The 21,128-nt window shown below is 34.2% G+C and overlaps 1 protein-coding gene across 7 annotated transcripts in view; it reads right to left on the bottom strand.

The window, feature by feature from the left end:
• Window positions 1-21,128, bottom strand: part of EPHA5 (EPH receptor A5) — a 355,806-nt gene that overhangs the window by 149,158 nt on the left and 185,520 nt on the right. For 4 of the 7 annotated variants that reach the window (XM_023253073.2, XM_023253075.2, XM_023253074.2 and 1 more), the window contains exon 5: window positions 18,474-18,809. The exons of the other annotated variants lie outside the window; for them this stretch is intronic. In XM_023253073.2, coding sequence (XP_023108841.1) covers window positions 18,474-18,809 — 336 coding nt within the window. The remainder of the gene's footprint in view (window positions 1-18,473; window positions 18,810-21,128) is intronic. 7 annotated transcript variants of the gene reach the window in all.

Here is a 21,128-nt window from a genome sequence, read left to right as displayed (position 1 = left end):
AATTTCAAAGAGACTGTCATGAAACACTTCGGAAAAAATATTTGAGAAAAATGTATTTATGATGTTAAAGTTGAAAGATGTATGGATATTTGAGGGAAGATGGTTTTAGGTGGAAGTAACAGCAACTATAAAAGTCCTGAGGCTGCTACATTCCTGGGAAGTTCAATGATAAGCAAGGAGGCAACTGTACCTGGAAAGTAAGTGGGTAAAAAATATTGGGAGATGAGGTCAGCCAGAGAAGCAATAAAAGTCCAGACACTACAGATCCATGTCTTTTACTTTGAGCAAGATAGGGAGTCAGTAGAATGTTTTGAGCAAGGAAGTGATATCATTTGACACATTTTAAAGAGATACCTGTGGCTGCTATGTGGAAAATAAATTATAAAGATCTGAAAGAAAAATAAAGGGATTAATTAGGAAACCACTGCAATAATTTAGTTACAAAATAACAGGTTAGTATCACAGTACTAACAATGGAATGGGTGGGAAATAACTGAATTATACATTCATTTAAGTATAGAATGGGTAGGATTTAGTGATGGCTGGGTGTGGAGAAGAGGGAGGAAAAACATCTAAAAGGACTCCAAGATTATGGCCACTCCCAAACATTTCCTGATGATAAATGATTGTAAGCAGAGACTTTTTGTACAGGTTACTTCTCTCTTAATTTTTATGGGCAACAATCCTGTTGTTAAAGTCAGATACTTAGGCAGGATGGAGCCATTCTTTCTGTAGCACTTCCCTTTCCTTCTAGGTAAGCCACCCCAGTGTATTTGAGCTGATAGTTGTCCACATGAGTTCCCCACATCTTTTTCACATCTGGGAGCAGAAAGCATAAATGAGACATGCAAAAGTGACAGCCCCTTAACCACCAATGAGATAAACAAGGTAGTTATTCAAAAAATATATAAAAGAGACGGCACTCAAGCAGAATGAGACTTTACTTTGCCATTTGCTTCCAAATGGACCATACCCATAACAAACCTAAGCAAATTGGTGAACTTGTCTTCCATTCAGTGGGATAAGCAAGAGAGAAATGGTTTAATGCCAGCCAGTCAGAACAACACATATGAATGTCAGAAAGCACTAGAGAGCTTCCATGCCTAGAAAATAAACCAGAAGCATTAATGTGATTGCAGAATTTTTTGGACTGGACCAGCCTTGTGACTTTTTTCAGCCAGTAGAAAGCAACATGTGACATCCTATTTTTCTTGGAAACCTGACTTCAACAAAGAGACAAACTACAGATTGAAAGACCATATGGAGAAAAGCCCAGATATCCCAACCGAGTCCTTCCTAAATAAGTCAGTTTGCTGATTCAATGTAATCACAAGGGTGCATAAAAATGAAGAAGGAGGCAGAAGAGGAAGTCAGGGAAAGGAAATGCAAAAAGGGCTTAAGCCAACATTGCTGGCTTAGAGGTTGGAGAGGGGCCCACAAGCTGAAGAATGCAGGCATCTTCTAGAAGCTGCAAAGGCAGGGAAGTAAATTCTTTCTTATGACCCCCAAGAGAAAACATGGCTTTGTGGACATTCTTGATTTTATCTTAATGAGATCCCGTTGGACTCTGACTTAAGAGAAATTTATGCTAAAAATTTATGTTGTTTAAGATACTAATTTTGTGCTAATTTGTTGCAACAGCCATAGAAACCTAATATAGTCAACTATCCAACCAACAGCTGTGTAGGAAGGCGTAAGTAGTCTGAGGCAAGATGAAATACCTAGCAGATATGTAGACTGATGAACAAAAATAGTCATTTACTGGGGCATCTGGGTGACTCTGTTGGTTAAGCGTTAGAATTTGGCTCAGGTCATGAGCCTGTGGTTCAAGAGTTCCAGCCCTGCATCAGGTTCTGTGCTGACAGCTCAGAGCCTGGAACCTGCTTCAGATTCTATGTCTCCTTCTCTCTCTCTGGCCCTCCCCTACTCATGTTCTATCTGTCTCTCTCAAAAATAAACATTAAAAAATAGTCATTTATTATAGGTGAAATAGATAAAGGGAGTTAAGGATGTATTTGTGATGAATCCTAAGAAATATATAGGACTGTTGATTCATCATATTGTAAAAAAAATAAAAAATATTTATTTTAAGTCTCTGAATTTGAGTGAGTTTGCTATATATACATAGTCATGCATGTTTGTGGAGTGAAATATCCTAATTTTTTTTTGAGAAAAGAAAAGTCTCCAGGGCAGAACTTTCAGGACTAAAAATGTACAAATTGATGGGTATAATAAAATAAATTACAAAATGAAATGCAAAAAAAAAAAATCCAAAAAAGAAATTTATTTTTCAAAAAAGAAGGGCTAGGTGTTCCAGGAGCTGAGTGTTTCATGAAGACACTTGAAAGACTATTAGACAATCTTTCATAAAACATTTATGGATTAGAATAAAGAACACTGCATGTGGCCAAGAAAACAAGCTGAGTTCTAATCCCCAAGTGCATTCCATGTACCCTCTATTGTGCCACAGTTTCAGTTTTGATGGGATTGACTCTGGGGCATTCTTGGAAAGGCCAAGGGGTAGTCTATGGGGAATGCGCCAGTTGGTTTATTCCCAACACCTTGTCACAATGACGGGTTCAGTTCAGTCTTTCAAGCTGGCCCCTGTTAATGAAATCTAGGAGTTTGGGTTGATAAATGGAGGACAAGGAATTTCCTTCTTTCTGGTATGATGTGTTATATGAGGTCTGGAATTTGCTACAGCTATTTTACTACCATGGGAGAATTCCACCCTAAGCCAAAGCAGATCCAGAAGAAGGTTAAGCAGTATAAATCTTGGAAAAACAGAGCCTGATCCATGACCAAACTCTTCCTGAAACGTGTACCTTTCAATGATGAAATATATTTTCTGTATTGTTTAAATACATTCTAGTTGAATTTATGTTACTTGCAACTTCCTGGATACTGTAGAGTCAGGCAACTATGACTTTAAAGCTCTAGTCTATTACTTGTGTGCAAAATAGAGAAACAGCTTAAATATTTCAATGAATTGGTGTGAGGAATAAATAAGATAATGAATGGGTGATCTCTTCCCTTTTTCTTATTTTAGAAAATATCATGTATGAAAAAAATGGCTCTTATATAGGAGAATTCAAAAACCAAAGTCATGGTTGTATTAGATGAATGTGAAATCCATTTAGTTTCTCAGAACAAAAGGTAAGGGTTGAATGCAGGTGAGGAATGTGAGGGTTATTGCATTACTATTTGGGAGAGGACCATTTTCAGGAATAAAGGATAAATTACGTTGCTATTTCCAATCTCACCAAAAATATTTTAAATTTTTTTTTCAACGTTTATTTATTTTTGGGACAGAGAGAGACAGAGCATGAATGGGGGAGGGGCAGAGAGAGAGAGAGAGACACAGAATCAGAAACAGGCTCCAGGCTCTGAGCCATCAGCCCAGAGCCTGACGTGGGGCTCGAACTCACGGACTGCTAGATTGTGACCTGGCTGAAGTTGGACGCTTAACCGACTGCGCCACTCAGGTGCCCCATCACCAAAAATATTTTAGATATTTTGTTAAAGAGATGTAGTTAACATGTCTCTATAAAATTGGAACAACTTGGCATATAGAGTCACGTGTTTCTACTACAATCATTATTATTATTGCCAACATTTTTAAGTGTAAAAAACATTTAGTCAAGAATTTTATGACAAATTTTGATTCAATATGAAAAAAACTATTCACATTGCTAAGACAAAACAAATAAAATCAAGGAAGGGTAAATTGTTGTTAAACCAGAGTCTAATTGTACTATCAAGGTCATTTTCTAACAAAACAAACAGTAGTTGTTTTTCAAAACAGTCATGGTTAGTCCTTATAAAATTTCATACAATTTTGAGTCCAAAAACCTCATCTCATATGGAATTAACTGAAAAAGACTGTGAGATATCTTGTAAACACATAATAGCAGAACATTTATTTTCTCTGCTGCCTTATAATAATTAAGTTTGTGAATACTTTATCTACAATAACCAAGTTTGTGAATACCATCTCTAATCACCAACTTTGTGAATACCATCTCTAATCACCAACTTTGTGAATGCTGTCTCTAATAACCAACTTTGTGAATACTATCTCTAATAACCAAGTTTGTGAATACTATCACTAATAACCACGTTTGTGAATACTATCTGTACAATAACCAAACTTGTGAATACTATCTTCCCAATTAAAGGCAGCAGAGTAACATACAGTGTTGGATTTCTTCTTTAAAAGAGATAAAGTAATGGTAGGGCCAGAAATAATAATAAGACTTTAAAAAGTAAAGTCATGCTACATGACATTAAAGTCTCCTACCAACTACATAAGGTATGATGCACAGTTTTAAGGGGCAAGCCACTGATGTTTTCAGTCCTAATCCCCTGAGATATATACATAAATCCCATGGGCAACTGAATGACTAGTGTCTCTCTGAAAGTATCAATATCAGCATCATATTAAAAAATGTTAAAAATTACTCATTTAATATTTGAATCCTTTTATTCTCACACATAATTTTGATTGTTTAAAAAATAAATCACTAAACTACTACCACAAATCCCATTACCATGATAACTTTGAAACATTACCAATTTACTTTTTAGAGACAGTTTTTTTTTTTCTGTATAAAATAGAACTATTTCAGTGCATATGGGTGGCTCAGTCAGTTAAGCATCCAATTCTTGATTTTGGCTCAGGTCATGATCTCCTGGTTCGTGGGATCAAGCCCCATGTCAGGCTCCATGCTTGGGATGCGGATGCTCTCTCTCCCTCTGTCTCTCTCTGCCCCTCCCCCCATTAGAGAGAGTGCTTTCTGTCTCAAAATAAATGAACTTAAAAACTTAAAAACAACTAAAATAAAATAGAAGTATTTCCCTTTATATCTATAGAGGGTTAGTTAAGTATAACTAATAACAAAGGAAGACTTATTAATAAGAGTAGACTATTGGGGCACCTGGGTGACTCAGTTGGTTGAGCATCTGACTTAGACTCAGGTCATGATCTCACAGTTTGTGAGTTCGAACCCCACGTCGGGCTCTGTGCTGGCAGCTCAGAGCCTGAAGCCTGCTTCGGATTCTGTCTTCCTCTCTTTCTGCCCTTCCTCTGCTCACTCTGTCTCTCAAAAATAAATAAACATCAAAAAAATTAGAAAAAAGTAAGAAACTATTGATGACAGAAATTATAACCTGAAAGATTAATAATTTATAGGATATTAAAGTTTTCATCTTTTAATATCATTTACTATTTTATCAGGGAAAAATAAAAACTACTTAAAAAATAGAGATCCTCTAAATTCGCTTTATTATTTTTTTCAAACTTTCTGAGTATAGTTGGCACACAATGTTACATTAGTTTCAGTTGTACGGCAGTGATTCAATATCTCTGTATGTTGTGTTCACCACAAGTATAGCCACCCTCTGTCACCATATGTTATTGCAATATTATTGATTCTATTTATTCCTATGACTTATTCATTCCATAAATGGAAGCCAATATCCCTCATTCCTCTTCACCAATTTTGCTCATTTTTCCAACCCCTGTTCCTCTGGCAACCATCAGTTTGTTCTGTGCATTTACAGGTTTGATTTTGCTTTTTGTTTGTCTGTGTACTCATTTGTCTTGTTTTTATTTTTCACATAGGAGTGAAATCATATATTTGTGTTTGCACTTAGCATAATATCCTCTAGGTCCATCTATGCTCTCAGAAATGTCAAAATTTCATTTTTAATGCTGCATAATATTCCAATGTATGTGTATGTGTATATTTATTCATTTATCTAGTGATGATCACATAGGTTGCTCCATATCTTATCTCTACACAGAAGGGTATATATATCTTTTTGAATTAGTGCTTTCATTTTCTTTGAGTAAATACCCAGCAGTGGAATTATTGGGTCATATGGTATTTCTATGTTTAATTTTTTGAGCCTCACCCCCAATACAGTTTTCCACAGTGGCTGTACCAGTTTACATTCCCACCAAGAGTGCACAAGAGTTCTTTTTTCTCCACATCCTTGCCAATGCTTGTTATTTTTTGTCCTTTTTTAGTAATTCTGACATGTACTTTGAATAGGCAGATATAACTAAAGCAGAGAAACTGCACAGTTGCAATAATATTTATTTATATTTGATCTGTACCACAAGTCTAAAGGATATCATTGCTTTATTCATAATTTAAACATCAGTTTGCAAAGCCTCCTAAGCTTGAAGATTAAATAAACTAGCCTCTCTTTTTTTACTAATGGAGGAAAATTTGTAAAAAGTAAGATCAAAAAGCTAGCACTCAAAGTATATTTTGTTTAATGGAAAATATTCCTATCTTCAAAAAAAGTCCTCAAGTTAGATGCTTGTTTTGATAAAGAAGATACTGGGACCATCGTGTCAAGCTACAAAATAGTTTGTTCAGCTGTATTCCAATAATGTATCAAATATACTTTCAATTATTAATAAAATTAGATATACTTTCAATTATTAATAAAATTAGATAGAACAGAGTAAATGAAAGTGCTCTCCACAGTCAAATAATCTTAGGATATTTTTTTCTCAGTTCATTTTGTGTTAGTATATCACTCAACAATAGGCCATTATCAGTAAAGATTACTATGCTTTCTTGATGTTTACCAAACAAGGCATGACCATTTAAATAGACATAAAGGCAGTTAAAAAGTGGTTTGCCAACTAATTTAATAAATGAACCTGTATATCATGACTAAGTGGATTTGAATGAATGACTTTACAGATGTACATGTGATAAAGGAGACAAAATAGAAAAAAAAAAGATAATGTGAAGTCAACAAGTCAATACATAATGTCATTCAGAGATGAATCTGATGCTATTATTTCTCAGTTTAATATCCAAATTGTCATTAATTCTTTTCTAATTGTTTTCCTCTTTAGACCTTATTTAATTCTTCAGTGGGCAGATAAAATAGTGTAAGGATGAAACATGTCTTCAGATACTTGTGTGCCTTTTACAATGCTCAATAGAATATAAGGAATGCATGAGGTACTGAATAAATATTGCGTATTTGAATGCATGACAGTCCATTTTGGGAAAATAACATGAACAAGTCATTTCAATAAATTGTGCAAAAATTAATAAGTTTCGGTATTCTAGGTAAACTTTGTTTCGAACTTAATAGACAATTCAGGCATATGCTTAATTTAAACATGATTTTGCATCTATGGTTTCACTATTATAATACATCTAAAGAGCACACCAAGAAGATTTACATGATACCAGGCCATTGGGAATGCTTTTGAAACTTAGTTCTCAAGGACTAGTAATAAAGGGCAATGGCAATTCAGAGTAAAGGTTCTAAAGAAATTGATATTCTATGCATATCAATCTACAATATGCATCTTTACGCAAATAAGTTCATAGCATACATGCCAATGAGATAAATGATTGAATAGTTCAAATGCTGAGCTGCTCTGATTCTGAGCTGAGCCACAAGAATGTTTGATGGTTCACAGAGGAAATGGATCATTGACCATGTTTCTGTTGAATAGGAAATCAGCTTGCAACCAGAACTGACAGGAAAGAGCAGTTTAAAACCAGCTTGCAGGTGAGCAATGGGCAAAATAGAGTAACTAGATTAGAGGGAAAGAATAGTATTAACAAAATCCTTGCTGGTGTGAAAACAGACTGTCAGCAGATATTTTGTAGACAGCTTTAGGGAAAAAGCAACATCAAGCAAACCTGATTAAGGAGTTGTCACTATTTGCGTAGAGAGGAAGGATAGGAAAGAAATATCAGAACCTCTCACAAGTATCATTGTTTTTAAATGGGGCCAAACGTACCCTGCAGCAGAATCATTAGCTCTGTGTGTGTGTGTGTGTGTGTGTGTGTGTGTGTGTGTGTGTATGTATCAGAGAGAGACAGAGAGACAGAGAGACAGAGAGACAGAGACAGAAACAGACAGAGACAGAGAGACAGAGAGAGAGAATATGCAGATTCTCAGGCCCTTCTGTGGATATATTGAATCACAAATTGAGGTGTGGAGTCCTTAAACACATTAAGACTGAAAATATCATGTATTGCCATTAAATGGCACAGCAATCATTACATAAAATTCTTCTCTAGAATGGGTTCAATCATCCTCAGTGAATGCTTTTGTCAAGATGGGAGTGTCTAAAGAGAGGTTAAGAAAGCAGGCACACCAGCAAATTGGTGGACCTTAAATAACAATATCTTAAAGTCCTGGAGAACATAAACCTATGAATTACAATTAGGGCTCTGCCTCTGGATCCTTAATTTATAAATAAATAAATAAATAAATAAATAAATAAATAAATAAATAAATAAACAACACCCAACACAAACAAAAATTTGGTTCAGAATTTTTTGAAGATTTCCAAAAATCTTTAAAACACATTATACATCAACATTACTACCAGTAACTGGAATTATAACACTAATTTGAATAATATGGAAACTCATTCATTTATAAACTGAACAAACACAAGTGTTAGGCACTGTTGTGACCCTAAGGAAAGTCCAGAAACACAGACGAGAGAGAAAATAGTTACAGTGCTTCGTGCTCCAAGTTATTTTTAGAGAGGTATGTCTAAGCTGGAAAGCAGAGAAAGCTTTTCTCCTGGAAGCAACAATTTAAGCAGATCGGAAAACTGAGCTATCTAGGACAATGATGTAAAGAAACAGGTTTCAGGTAAAGGAAATAGCATGTGCAATATTCACTAGTGATTCAGAGTATCATAGCTCCAGGGTAAGAATTTCTTAGTTTAGATTCCTATTCCCTCACTTACTAGATTTGTGACCTTGGGCAAAGCACTTCACATCTTTAAACGTCAGTTTCTTCATCCTAAAAATGGGAATAATAATAATATTATGTCATGAAGATATTGCTAGGATCAAATAAGAAAACGCAAATCAAGTTCTTCACATGGCAATGTGCACACAGTAAGTGCTGAAACATGTTAGCCATCATTGTCTCTGTCCTTGTCACCACAGTCTGTAGGAGGGAGAAAGAGAGGAAACGGAAGGCTCTCAAGTGCCTTTTAGAAACCAAATCTTTCACAAGTTTCTAAAGCCACTGAACCGAACGAGAATTTTGATAGTTTCTGCAAATATTTACCCCATCCACTAATCCTTGGGATGAATTATGTGCAAACTAATCAGATTAGAGCCTCATCTTTGAGCTATGTTTTCAGAACAGCAAACAGGCATTGGAACAAGCACAGAACTTGCACCTCACATAAGTCAAATTTCCACGTAGATGGGTGGCTTCAGTTGGCAAAATTAGAAGCTTCTTTTGGTAGCCAAAATAATAATCTGGTCACAGAAGCATCTGTGTGTGGACAATGTAGAGATGTCCATGATATGTAATTAAACAACATTTGTCTCTTAGATATTTTTCCTTCAAAACTTTAATAATGGACCAAAATTAGTATTGATCCACACACAATAATGATGTAATTAACAAAATTCACATTTTTTCCTAATATATTTGGATTCAGATAAGTATTGTCTGTTTTCTTTTTTGTTTGTGTGGCTTTTTGTTTGTTAGTTTTTAAGAGCTTTCAGTCTGATTTTTATTTTTATTTATTATTTTTTTAAATTTTCAAGGTGTTTTCCCCATTCTTGCTCTTACTTTGATGATTTCATTTTCTTGTTTCTTTACATTATTGCTCTGGATGTTTTATCAAAGTTAGAAAAAATTCAATGCTAATATAAAACCCAATGTTTTAGGAAATCATTGAAGATAGAGTCACTATTGGAAAATAATTTTCTTGCTTTACTCCTCCAACCTTGAAGCAGCTGCTTTTTTTATCTGTTGAGTTAGAGATTGTATGTGTTTATTTTTGCCTTTGAATGTTTTTTTCCTTGTATCTTATTTACTTCCTCCCTGAGTTTGTCGATATAATACTTGCAAATTCTAAAACCTATTTATCTCATAGTTCTCGATTGGACTGACAGTATCTAGAAAATTATTGAAAGGCTTCTTAAATGCTGCTATTTAACATTTATTAATACTTTATTATATGCTAGGCATTGCACTAATTGTTTTGTAGATAGTAACTCATTTAATCCTTGCAACCATCTTATGTCATAGACACTATCATTTAGTGTCTGGTAGGTCTAAGTAACTTACCCAAGTCACACAGCTAGTAAGTGGCAAAGACAGTATGGAAACCAGAAAGTTTGGCTCCACAATCTAGAAATGTAACCAACATACTAATCCACTGCTCTGGGCAACAGATTAACACACACGTGCACACACACAGTTTCTACTCTGTGTTTCATTTTCAAGGCAATAAAACTTTATTAAGTACATGGTGCAGTGAAATGGGAAAAGAACTGAAAATGTAGTCTACTAGTTTTATTGTTTTCTTTTTTCTTTTATTTTTTTCTAAAAGATATTTGTATATACTGAATGAAATTCACTGTTTAGGACTTTAAAATGAAAACAGAATGTTCACAGATTGGGTACTCAGAGAATCCAGAGCTCTGTTACTGGGTGAGCTGATAATGTAGAGTACAGTGAATGTGTGACGGTTACAAGCAGCACATCAGATGGCCAAAAGCCACATGGGTAGATTCACAAAATATTTAGATTATGGTGAAAAATGAGTAGATAGAATGAAAAATTTAATATACCATTAAATTAAAATAAAAATATGTTTACAATATTAAATAAACATTTGATACGAACACTTATAAACAACAATGACAGAAAACACCACAACATATTAAGAATCTGTTCTTTCATGTATGAAAATGACAGATTTGAGACAATAGCAGTACATAAGAAAATCAATAAACCAGGTGAGAGCCTTGTGTAGTTCAAAGATAGTAATGTGCCATGAGTTGAGACATCTTATTAACTCAACCCTCAACACTTGAAATGCAAATATTTATATATATTAAAGACATAAAATATATCACATAAAATTAATATATATATGAATATATAAATATGCATATATATGAATATATGAATATATACATATACATATGTATACATATATATATACACACATATATACATATATATATGTAAGAACAAAGGAAGGGAGGAAGAAAAGAGAAACAGAAAAAAGGAAGGAAGGAAGGGGAAAAGAAAGAGTTTGGATAAACGAATCTTAATTACTCGAACAAACAGATTTTCCCAAAATATTAGAGATAACTTGTCTAGCAATTGTCATGTAGTAATTTTCATTCAAATTTGAATAAATTCATTGTATATCATAGTTTGAATGGCACTTTATGTATTTATAAAACTGACATAGGTATGTTATATCTCCAACATAGAAATAAGAACTCAAAAAAATCCAGGTTCCTTTTCTGCTACGAAAAGGCATATATTTTGAGATCCATCAAACAGACTTGCCCAGGGAAGATACAGATTCGGATAGGCAACTTAAGAAACCAGGTTCTTCATGAAGTTTTCATTTTTTTTTTTTTTGGCTTTCTACTGATGAAGATGGTAGCAAAATATGAATATTTTCTGGTAACAATACTGAAGTCTTTTCAGTACAAGTTTGAGACTGAAATATCAATGCTACTAGTGGCAACAGTAATGACAATAAAGTCAAGTCCCCCACCACAATAAAGTCAAGTCAAGTGGTCTGCTTGACCACTGCAGTCGCAATGCTTCCCTTCATCAGGTCAACTTGGCGGTAGAGTATTGAGCATTTATTCTGGAAACATAGCCTCTAATCTTTGAATCTCTTCTTCTCTATGATTGTATGAGCTGCTTAATATCCTATATTAAAGACCTCTTCTGTTTAAACCAGCCAAAGTAGACTTTGTTGGGGCGCCTGGGTGGCTCAGTCGGTTGAGCGTCCGACTTCGGCTCAGGTCACGATCTCGCGGTCTGTGAGTTCGAGCCCCGCATCAGGCTCTGTGCTGCCAGCTCAGAGCCTGGAGCCTGACTCAGATTCTCCCTCTCTCTCTGACCCTCCCCCATTCATGCTCTGTCTCTCTCTGTCTCAAAAATAAATAAACATTAAAAAAGAAAAAAACAAAAAAAAAACAAAAAAAACAAAGTAGACTTTGTTCATAAGAAAATGGACATTATAAACAAAAATTATTCCCAAAAGAGAAATGTTTTGGGTAACAGTCTTAAAGGGAATGGGAATAAAGAACCTATGATGTCACTTAGCTGTATCTCAATGGAGCAAAGGCCTATTTAGTATTAAGGACTGATAACATAACAATACCTGGCATACATTTCATCAGCCGTGGTCACCTCAAATAAAGTGCTTCTTGAAGGTAATGTTTTGGGTGACAAAATACCACCTGTTTTAGTACTATAAAAGCATGAGAAATAGAAATATGGGAAGAATTGGTTGTATCCAACTGTACTACCAAATTTAAAGAAATAAAATAAACTTAAAATTTAAATTTTCAGCTCCAACTGTCTTGAGCTGCCAAAAGTCCTCTTACAGTGAAAAGGATAACAGAGCTACAAATAAAAATCCAAGTCTTATTCCACAGAATTTCTGAATTGTAAAAATGATTGAACTTACTGCATCACTGTATGAGGAAATGAGGCCACTGAGTGGGAAAAAAGTGAAATCCTGAGCACTGGAATGCAGATATGTGGAAGAATTCAGATGATTCAAAATACTATCAACTTCTAAAACTTACAGAGTCTGTCTTTCTACCTGATTCAGCTGTTCCACATGTGGCTGAGGAAGTGGTTCCTTCATGTCTTCATTACCAAGCCCACACCTTATCTAAGATTGTCAATTGATAGATGGAAGCAATTCTCTTCCTCACCAAACGTATTATTCCATCTGAACTCAGGATACTGACATAAATTTGAAAGCCAGTTATCTAGTCATATGGAGGCAAGAAGCTTCTTGGATATGAAACTCACAAGATTCTATAACTTAAGCTTGCCCAAGCTTAGAAAATATGTGTAAAAATGGATTTTATGAGTTTCTCAGATGCATAGGGGCTAGAAGCAATCTAATTCCAGCTAGTATAAATGCATGATTAACGATTCTGGATTCAATGTGCTTCTCCAGGTCCCCGGCACGAGTGCTAAATGTTTCTTCAATTTGTTGACCAAAATCTGGATTGAAAGGTGGCTAATGTTAAATAATGTTCAAAAACTTGGAATTCCTTGGTTTAATGTAGAAGAAGGTATTAAGTGACCTGCCGAAATAGAAGTGTTAAAGTGGATTTATTTTTCAAGGCTTATGAAACTGCCCACTAATTATAACTTTAGGAAGGGCCCAGAAGACATTTTCCTTATCATAATGATAAGAAATAAATTTGCAGTGCCACATGTATAAACAAAATCTCCATCATTTCTATTCTCTATACTTGAGAACACAGAAGTTGGAGCTGCAGTGAAATAATAAGGGTGATTGCCCTTCACGAAGGATTGTGCAATAGCAACATATGTTAATATTGTCCATCTGCCTTTCAGCTTTTCTGAAAAGTATTTCTGACCATTTCTAAATAAATAAAGAGGGGGAGGGGTAAATGACCAAAACTTTTACCAGTTATTGAATACTGTGCCTGAGCTAGCATTAATCCCTATGTATTCAGAAACACTGATCTGAGTGGATGTTATGGAGGTAATGTGATTCAGCCTACCTCTCCATCCTATCCTTTGACCCTTTCACCAGTTCACTGGTGTATATTGGAAAATTTACCTTGCACATGGAAGAAATCTTTCTTTGTCTTTGAGGCCCATGAAACAAAAGCTGTAAAACTATAGTAACGGCCAAACTAAAGTATCTCCATCCTACCAAAAGAGTAAGCACAAATCTTTATTGTATCTCTGTAGAAATCAGTGCCACCATAAAAAAAATATGGAAGAATAAAGAATGAGAGTCATGAACTTTAAATGACTTGTTTGGTCTGAGTAGAAGACCAACAATCTTGGCAAACAACATATTTAATCAGGTGGTGATTACAAATACAGCCAATATGATGTCTCCACTGGCAAAAAAAATCAACAAATACCTTCATCTTTGTTTAGTAATGGTCTAACAAATGACAATGAGCTTTTGCTTTAACATCTCAATAAACAGAAACCACCAGAAAACATTTTTTTGCCACCTTGGCAAGAGCAACAATTTACTTTCACCGTCTTGTTTCGGCATTCTCTTAAATTTCATGGTCTACAGGATAATTTGGTCTTCAGGAAAACCTGATCATCTCAACATCCTATGTTACACCATGCTGGTCAACTGCATGAAAGGCATCAAACTTTAAGTACTTGATTAAATGGGATTATCGTGTACCCCAGATACTTTTACAAGAACCAAGAAATAAAAACCATCAAAATATAGGGACATCTTTCTTAGTGATATTTCTGATAGTCTGGACAGGTTGGGCCATCTCCTCCAAAATGTTTGCTGCATTTTACAAATCATATCATGTCAACTAAGCCCTCTGAGGACAGAATCTAGAAGCCTAAGATTAATTCAAAACAATTAAAGTTTGGTCTATTTTACCACAGAATTAAAATTCTATCCCTTTGCATACTCAAATATTAGTGATTTGCTTGTCTTTTTTTTTTTTTTTTGTTGTTAGAATGAGCTTATTCTTTCTTGGGATAAAATATACATTTGCATATATTTAAATATACACATATTTCATATATACATATAAATACATATATAAATTTTAGCGTTTGCTACAGTGTGCCTAGTGCAAAATTATTTTAAAATAAAAACATTAAAAATGTTTATAGAAGACTATGATAATGCACACGATTTTGTGAGCAGATAATGAAACTTAAAAATATTTGCTTTCAATGGAATTTTAATTTTCACACTATGTATTGATGTATCACTCACTCTCTATCCATATATCTATACATTCAATCATCTATCCATGTAACTAGAAGATTGAGAAACTCAGTCAATATTATCCCCTTTCTAAGTTTAAGAATTTTAAATAATTCATGGTTTGCATATTCATCATTTTATCCACTTTGCAACCTATTTGTTAAGAGATCCTTATATAATTAAGATATTCCCAATGAATTTTCCTATCATTTCCTCCTTCTCCACAGATAGCATTCCTTTACCACATGTAAATTACTTTTTTTTTCTTATTCTTTCACTTTCAGATGTGTTTATTTTTCTTGGCCATGAAAATCATCACAATTTTACAATGCTTTCCTATCAACCTCAGTACTATTTATTTGCTTCATTTTATAAGGAACATAAAGTCCAACTAATTCTAGTATTCAGCTTTTCTTAAAACTTTGTATTTTGTTTTTGTTTTGCTTTATTCTTTAAGTAATCTCTACACCCAACATGGGGCTCAAAGTCATGACCCAGAAATCAACTGACCATTGACTGAGCTAGCCAGGTGTCCCAAACTTTATATTTTGACCTTACTAGTAAATTGCATGTAAAAAGTACCATTTGAATTTAGACAACTTATCGCAAGAGTAAGATACTAGACTTCATAATAATATAATGACTGGGAAAATGTTTTAAATACTGTGTAAAACTAGGGTTGCCTAGTTAGCTAGGGTTACCTAATCAATTTCAGTTCCTAGTTTAATGCAAGGTTCTCATCTTACAAAAAAATTGCTATTTTTCTTCTTGTACTTTATAAATATAATTTTGAATCTAGATAATTCATACTATGCACTAAAACTGTAGTAGATGACTGATGCCAGCCTTCTGTGACCATCTCAAGTGATCTCGAGGAGAAACCAAAAACAAGACAAACCAGAAAATAAGTGGTGGCATGCAGGCAATGTTTTTGAATAATCTGATAAGAAACAAACATAATGTATTAAGATGACATAAGGGTCTTTCACATGTCTATGTGGAACTCAGTAAACCTTAATTTTTACAACCAGACCAATTATACCTAGTGACATGCAACTATATGATGGAGAACTGCTTGTAAGGATAAATACCCATTCCCTTTTTGCATAGAATTCTCTGTAAACTAACATGCTTTGGAGCAATTCTTAAGACCAATTTGAAATACTGTCTCCTGGGCTATAGTCCACAGCAAGACAATGAATAAAACATTTATTAACCTATTTTAAGGATGGCTTTTTATTGTAGTCAACAACATATTGTGGTCATGTCACAAAAAATAAATCAATCAGAAAATGCCAAAACAAATTACAAATCTGAAACAAATTAAGAAATGCATTTCTCAAAAAAAATCCTTAAAAGATTGAAAATAAAGTTAAAATGCGCTGAAAGAAATTTTATATAAAAAACACATATGGCACAAATAATTTTCTTTAATTTAATGCTTAAAAATATTCAAATATTAAAAACTACTACAGCCCACTTTCTATTATACTGGTAATTGATAAATATGCAGCAATAATTAGTCAATATAAGACTTCTTAGGAGGTATTTGAAGTTTACAATTTTGGTGAAAATTGAGACTTTGGTCCACCTAAAATGTCAGATACTGAGGAAAATGTCTTCTTGTTTTGATTTTTTTTTTTTTTTTTGGATAGATTTGCAAGCCTTTGGCAGTATGTGTATCCTGAGAACTCAGAAAAAATCAGCAACCAAGAGTCAACAAAGCATTTGTTCTGAATACAAATGTTTGTTTTACATGATAGCAGTGCCTTGAACAGTTGGGTGAAAATTATTCTTTCATGGTATTTAAGGTATTTATACATCAAAACCACACTTTACAGTCTGAACAGACTACCAAGTCAAAGACAACTAGAGCAAATATTTATTAGTACGTTATCTTAAATATATACAGTCATTTCCTATATATAGTTCAGCAGAGAAATATCTTTCAAGTAAGTTGAGGTTATGCAAACTAGAAATTATTCTCCCTGAGTAACATAACTCTCAGTGATTGTATTCAGTCATTGAATACATATTCAAACATGTTTTCAATATGTTAATGGAAGATTCATACACAGAACCATGTAAAGTTGAAAGATGTTACATGAGAAACCCGAAATCACATGCTGTAAAGTCAGTGTTCTTCTGATGTGGGAAGACAGTTTGCATTTACTGAACACTTGTGCCATCTAGATACTGTGATGGAATATCGACATATACCAGTATTGCCAGCAGCTGACTTTATTGTGAAAGAAAACTTAATTTTCACTATTTCTATCCAGTTCTTTAACACTTTTGTTAGTTCCACCTAAGGTTAGGGAGTAAATGGAGAAAAATATAAATGACTCATTTAAGGAAATGGTATTTATGTATGCAATGTTTTCTCTAAGAATAAAAAAAATGCTGTGGACATCTATGCAACATGGACAAGAATATCTAGACTATTTAGAATGATTTGTAATAAATTACTCAATTACTTTCATGTTAGCCAGGCTGCTCTTGAACACTTCCCTTGATTTGATCAGTCAGAAACAACTATGAACTCGACTGCATGCACCTTTTCATCTTAAGAAGTAATGGCTTGATTTACCTGACACATTCAACAATTCAAATTATTTTGGCCAAGATGTGATTACCGACAGCATTCTCCAGTCAACCAAGTCATTCTACAACCTACAAACTTACACTAATGTTTATATGAACTAAGTCCAAAACGATTCAGTCAAGCATATCCTATTTCATTGTGAGTACTGCTAGCAACGATGTCTTCACTGATGAAAGTCCACCTGGTGTGCTAATGAGATGGCGATTTTATGCCCATGGACTGATAGCTGTGGCCAAGGAATAGAGGGGAGTGACATTTAATGCCTCATCCCACCCAGATACCCCATTGTTGACAAAAACAAGTCATAAATTATCCATAGGCTTTGAATAATTCTTCTTACAAAACAGGTTGAATTTTAATTTAATCATAGTTTATCTTTGGTTTTTATTTTACCAGGAAAGACGCCCTCTATATTGATTTACTTAAAATGGAATATCTGAGTGGAAACTATGGGGGAATTTTAGCACAAGCAGACCTGAATTCTCTACCGTCTAATAATTACTCTCGAGAAATTTCAAAAGCTTTATATGGAACATAAATGTGTTTTCATGTATAGTTCACAGTTATTCTAATTTTGATAAGTGGATTTAGCAAAGAAAAATTCATTTTGTACGTTTTTATTATTATAATAATAGAAATGACAAGAAAAGCCTATTTCAATATGCAAAGAAAATTCAGCTGTGGTGCCAAACAAACAAGCAAACAGAACCCGATTGATTATCTGTTAAATTAATAAAATAAACAAAAAACATGAAGTAAAGAAAACAACAAAATATGTAGATTTGAGCTATGATAATCGCATGTGTGAAATTTGGGATAAAATTTTGCTGCGAATGAATTTGAGCCAGAAATGTCTTTTTAGTAATAACAAAAATTCAATGGAAAATTATCTTATTCTTAACCCCCTGTCCATGGATGAGAGTGCTAAGAAAGCCCTAGCTTTTATTTGTATATGAAGCATTTTGAGATGTATTCTACTTTAAGTCCTGACCCTCTGGTTTATGAGAAGTTCTCTCATAGATCTCACAGTTTAGTCCTCACTTAGCTACGGAGAAAGTTGACAGAGCTCGGCCCAAGGTACATGATTTGGTTGGACATCACACTTACCTGCTTGATTTGTGGTTACATTTACAGACACATATTGCCGGGCTCCTGGGCTCAAGTCGGACACTCCATTCACTGCCTCAATCTCAAAGGTATAGTTTGTGTGAGCGAGCAGATCCACCATCATGACAGAGGTGTTTTTCAGGCCGATTTGCCGGGGGAGGTACCTGACATGACCTCCACACTCGTCACACACACCTGCATGGGAGTTGCACTTCTTGCATGCAATATAATATGAGACATCTTTCCTTCCACCAGTGTCAGCAGGGGGAATCCATTCCAGAAAGACACTAGTTTCATTAACATTTGAGATGGCATTCCGAGGAGCAGAGGGGGGTCCTGGTTTGCAAAGTAAAGTGAGAAAAACATATTTTAAGATGACAACATTAAGCATTGTTTACTACACAAGTCCCTGGTCTGAAGAAAAAAAAATAGATTTGCAATCAATCTTTTAAGTAGGGAGAATGCAACAGTCATCAATTTGTAATAAGTGAAAGATCTTGTTCAGGTTTTGTAGGGACAATAGTGGGATTTATACCCTATAGGAATAACTTATCTCGGCATTGTTATAACTACTCATTTCGTTAAAACAGATGTTTTGCTTACTGTAAATATAAGGTAGTATGAAGTAAAACTATGTATGCAAAAATAATGTTATATAAAAAATTATACATTCAAAAAGTGGTAAGTCCTTTGGCAAATCCAAGGAAAAACTCTCCTTGGGGATTGAACTGATTACTTCCTCACTGAGATCTGTCCCAGTAACCTAGGAAGTACACATGAAGGATTTACTAAGCAATGAGCACAAGTGAAAATAGGATTTGCCAGTGTGGCTCTTGACTACAAATTGTGCAGCAAGTAAAACAGCCTTAGCTTACCTCAAAATGAATTGCATATCCACAGATAAATCACCAACAGCATTCAAAATCTTTCTCACGTGTCAAGAAAAATCTAGAATTTAAGTAGTCGGACACTACAATGTGTAATAAAACTTCACTTACTTTGATATTGTTGTAGTACTGTGGCTCTGTAAACTGTGAATTTTAGTTAATGGGAAATCAGAAATATATTTTATAAATAACTCTCAAAAACACCATGAGAGTAAGAATGAAAGTGTTCAGATCTTGAAGGAGCAACAGAATGAAGATATATAAGTAATAACAATATCTTTTTGTATGTTACTTTATTTCTGAAACTAATAATTAGCTTACTGAAGAGAACTAAAATCAATTCTATATCAGCTGTGACAACTGTATACCATGCTGGTGGGGGGTGTTGATTAGGGGGGAGGCTTTGCATGTGTGTGGGCCAGGAGTATATGGAAAGTCTCTGCCTTTCTCTGAATGTTGTTGTCAACCTAAAACTGCTATAAAAAATTAAGTCTTTTAAAAAAGTAATTGCATAATGTCTATTTTACAGTTGATTACCAAATAGCGTTATAACTTCAGTTAGGTGTTAATGTTATATGGTCAGATGTTCCCAAAGTAAAAATACATTTTTATTTGTTTCAGACTTGACAAGTAAAGATTTCCCAACAGAGAACAGAATGGACTATAGTGGTAGCTGAATGGTTCATAAGCATAAATTAAGCTGTTTGGGATGGCATAGCCTATTTATCTTAATATTTGTTGTTTTAAACATAGAGATTATTATTAATTTCTACCTAACATTCATTAAGCCATGACTGTTGAAGACTAAATTTAAATAAGGTGATTTAAAAAAAAGCTACCTGGTATTTACAAAATGCCTTTTAAATTAAAGGACCCCATAACCCAAGAGTTGTCATTTTTGGAAAAATAATCCCCACCTTGACTACATTTATGGATGAACTCTGTGAATTTTGCCATACATACAACCTCACACATTTCAACACAAAACAGTTACTTTTAAGTTGAAACAATTACTTAAGATGGAAATACAAGTCTTAATTTTTTACTGATTTAATAGTGGAAAGTTATGGAGAAAATGTTGTTTGAGATCTAAATGTTATGGGTTTACTTCTGAAGTGAAGGTAAACAGACTTGAAATATGTCTCATTCAGAAAGATATCAAACTTTTTTTCCTCCCTGCCAACTGAAATGAAACCAAAGTTAACACCTTTCCTCTAAATCTGTACAAATACATCAGAGTCTAACTCTCCCTTTTCTTCTGGTTGTGCCAGTAACAGCCCCTCAAAATTTTGTGGGGACACATCTGCCTCTTAATGTCAAAGGGAAACTCAAATTCAAGTGAAGCCCTAAAGTAGAGGTAGAAAGTAGCAGCTCAGATGGTCATGCACCTAAAAATAATGTAATGAAATTCCACAGCCTGCTAATACATGTGATATGTGAACCAAAACAGGGCTATGTACCCTTGATTTAAGCAGATTCATCAGAAACTTTTTTGTTTTTCTTTTCCTGTAAGTTTATAACATTCTATTTTCCAGATTTAGATAGAAAGATAGATAGATAGATAGATAGATAGATAGATGATAGAAGGAATTGGAACCATAAATTTAATTCGAAAGATCCAAAGTGAAAGAAAAATTCAAGATACTCATGTGAACATGTGAACATCAATCAAGCCACCCATTCAAGGGAAACATTTGCAGTATTTGTGGTGTTATGAATACAACTAAAAACGGAACGCATGCGCTCACAGAATATATGTTAGCAAGAT

Source organism: Felis catus, chromosome B1 (assembly GCF_018350175.1).
Source record: "Felis catus isolate Fca126 chromosome B1, F.catus_Fca126_mat1.0, whole genome shotgun sequence".
Classification (NCBI taxonomy): domain Eukaryota; kingdom Metazoa; phylum Chordata; class Mammalia; order Carnivora; family Felidae; genus Felis; species Felis catus.
The sequence above is the reverse complement of the archived record's forward strand: the minus strand, read 5'-3'. Positions and strand labels throughout refer to the sequence as shown.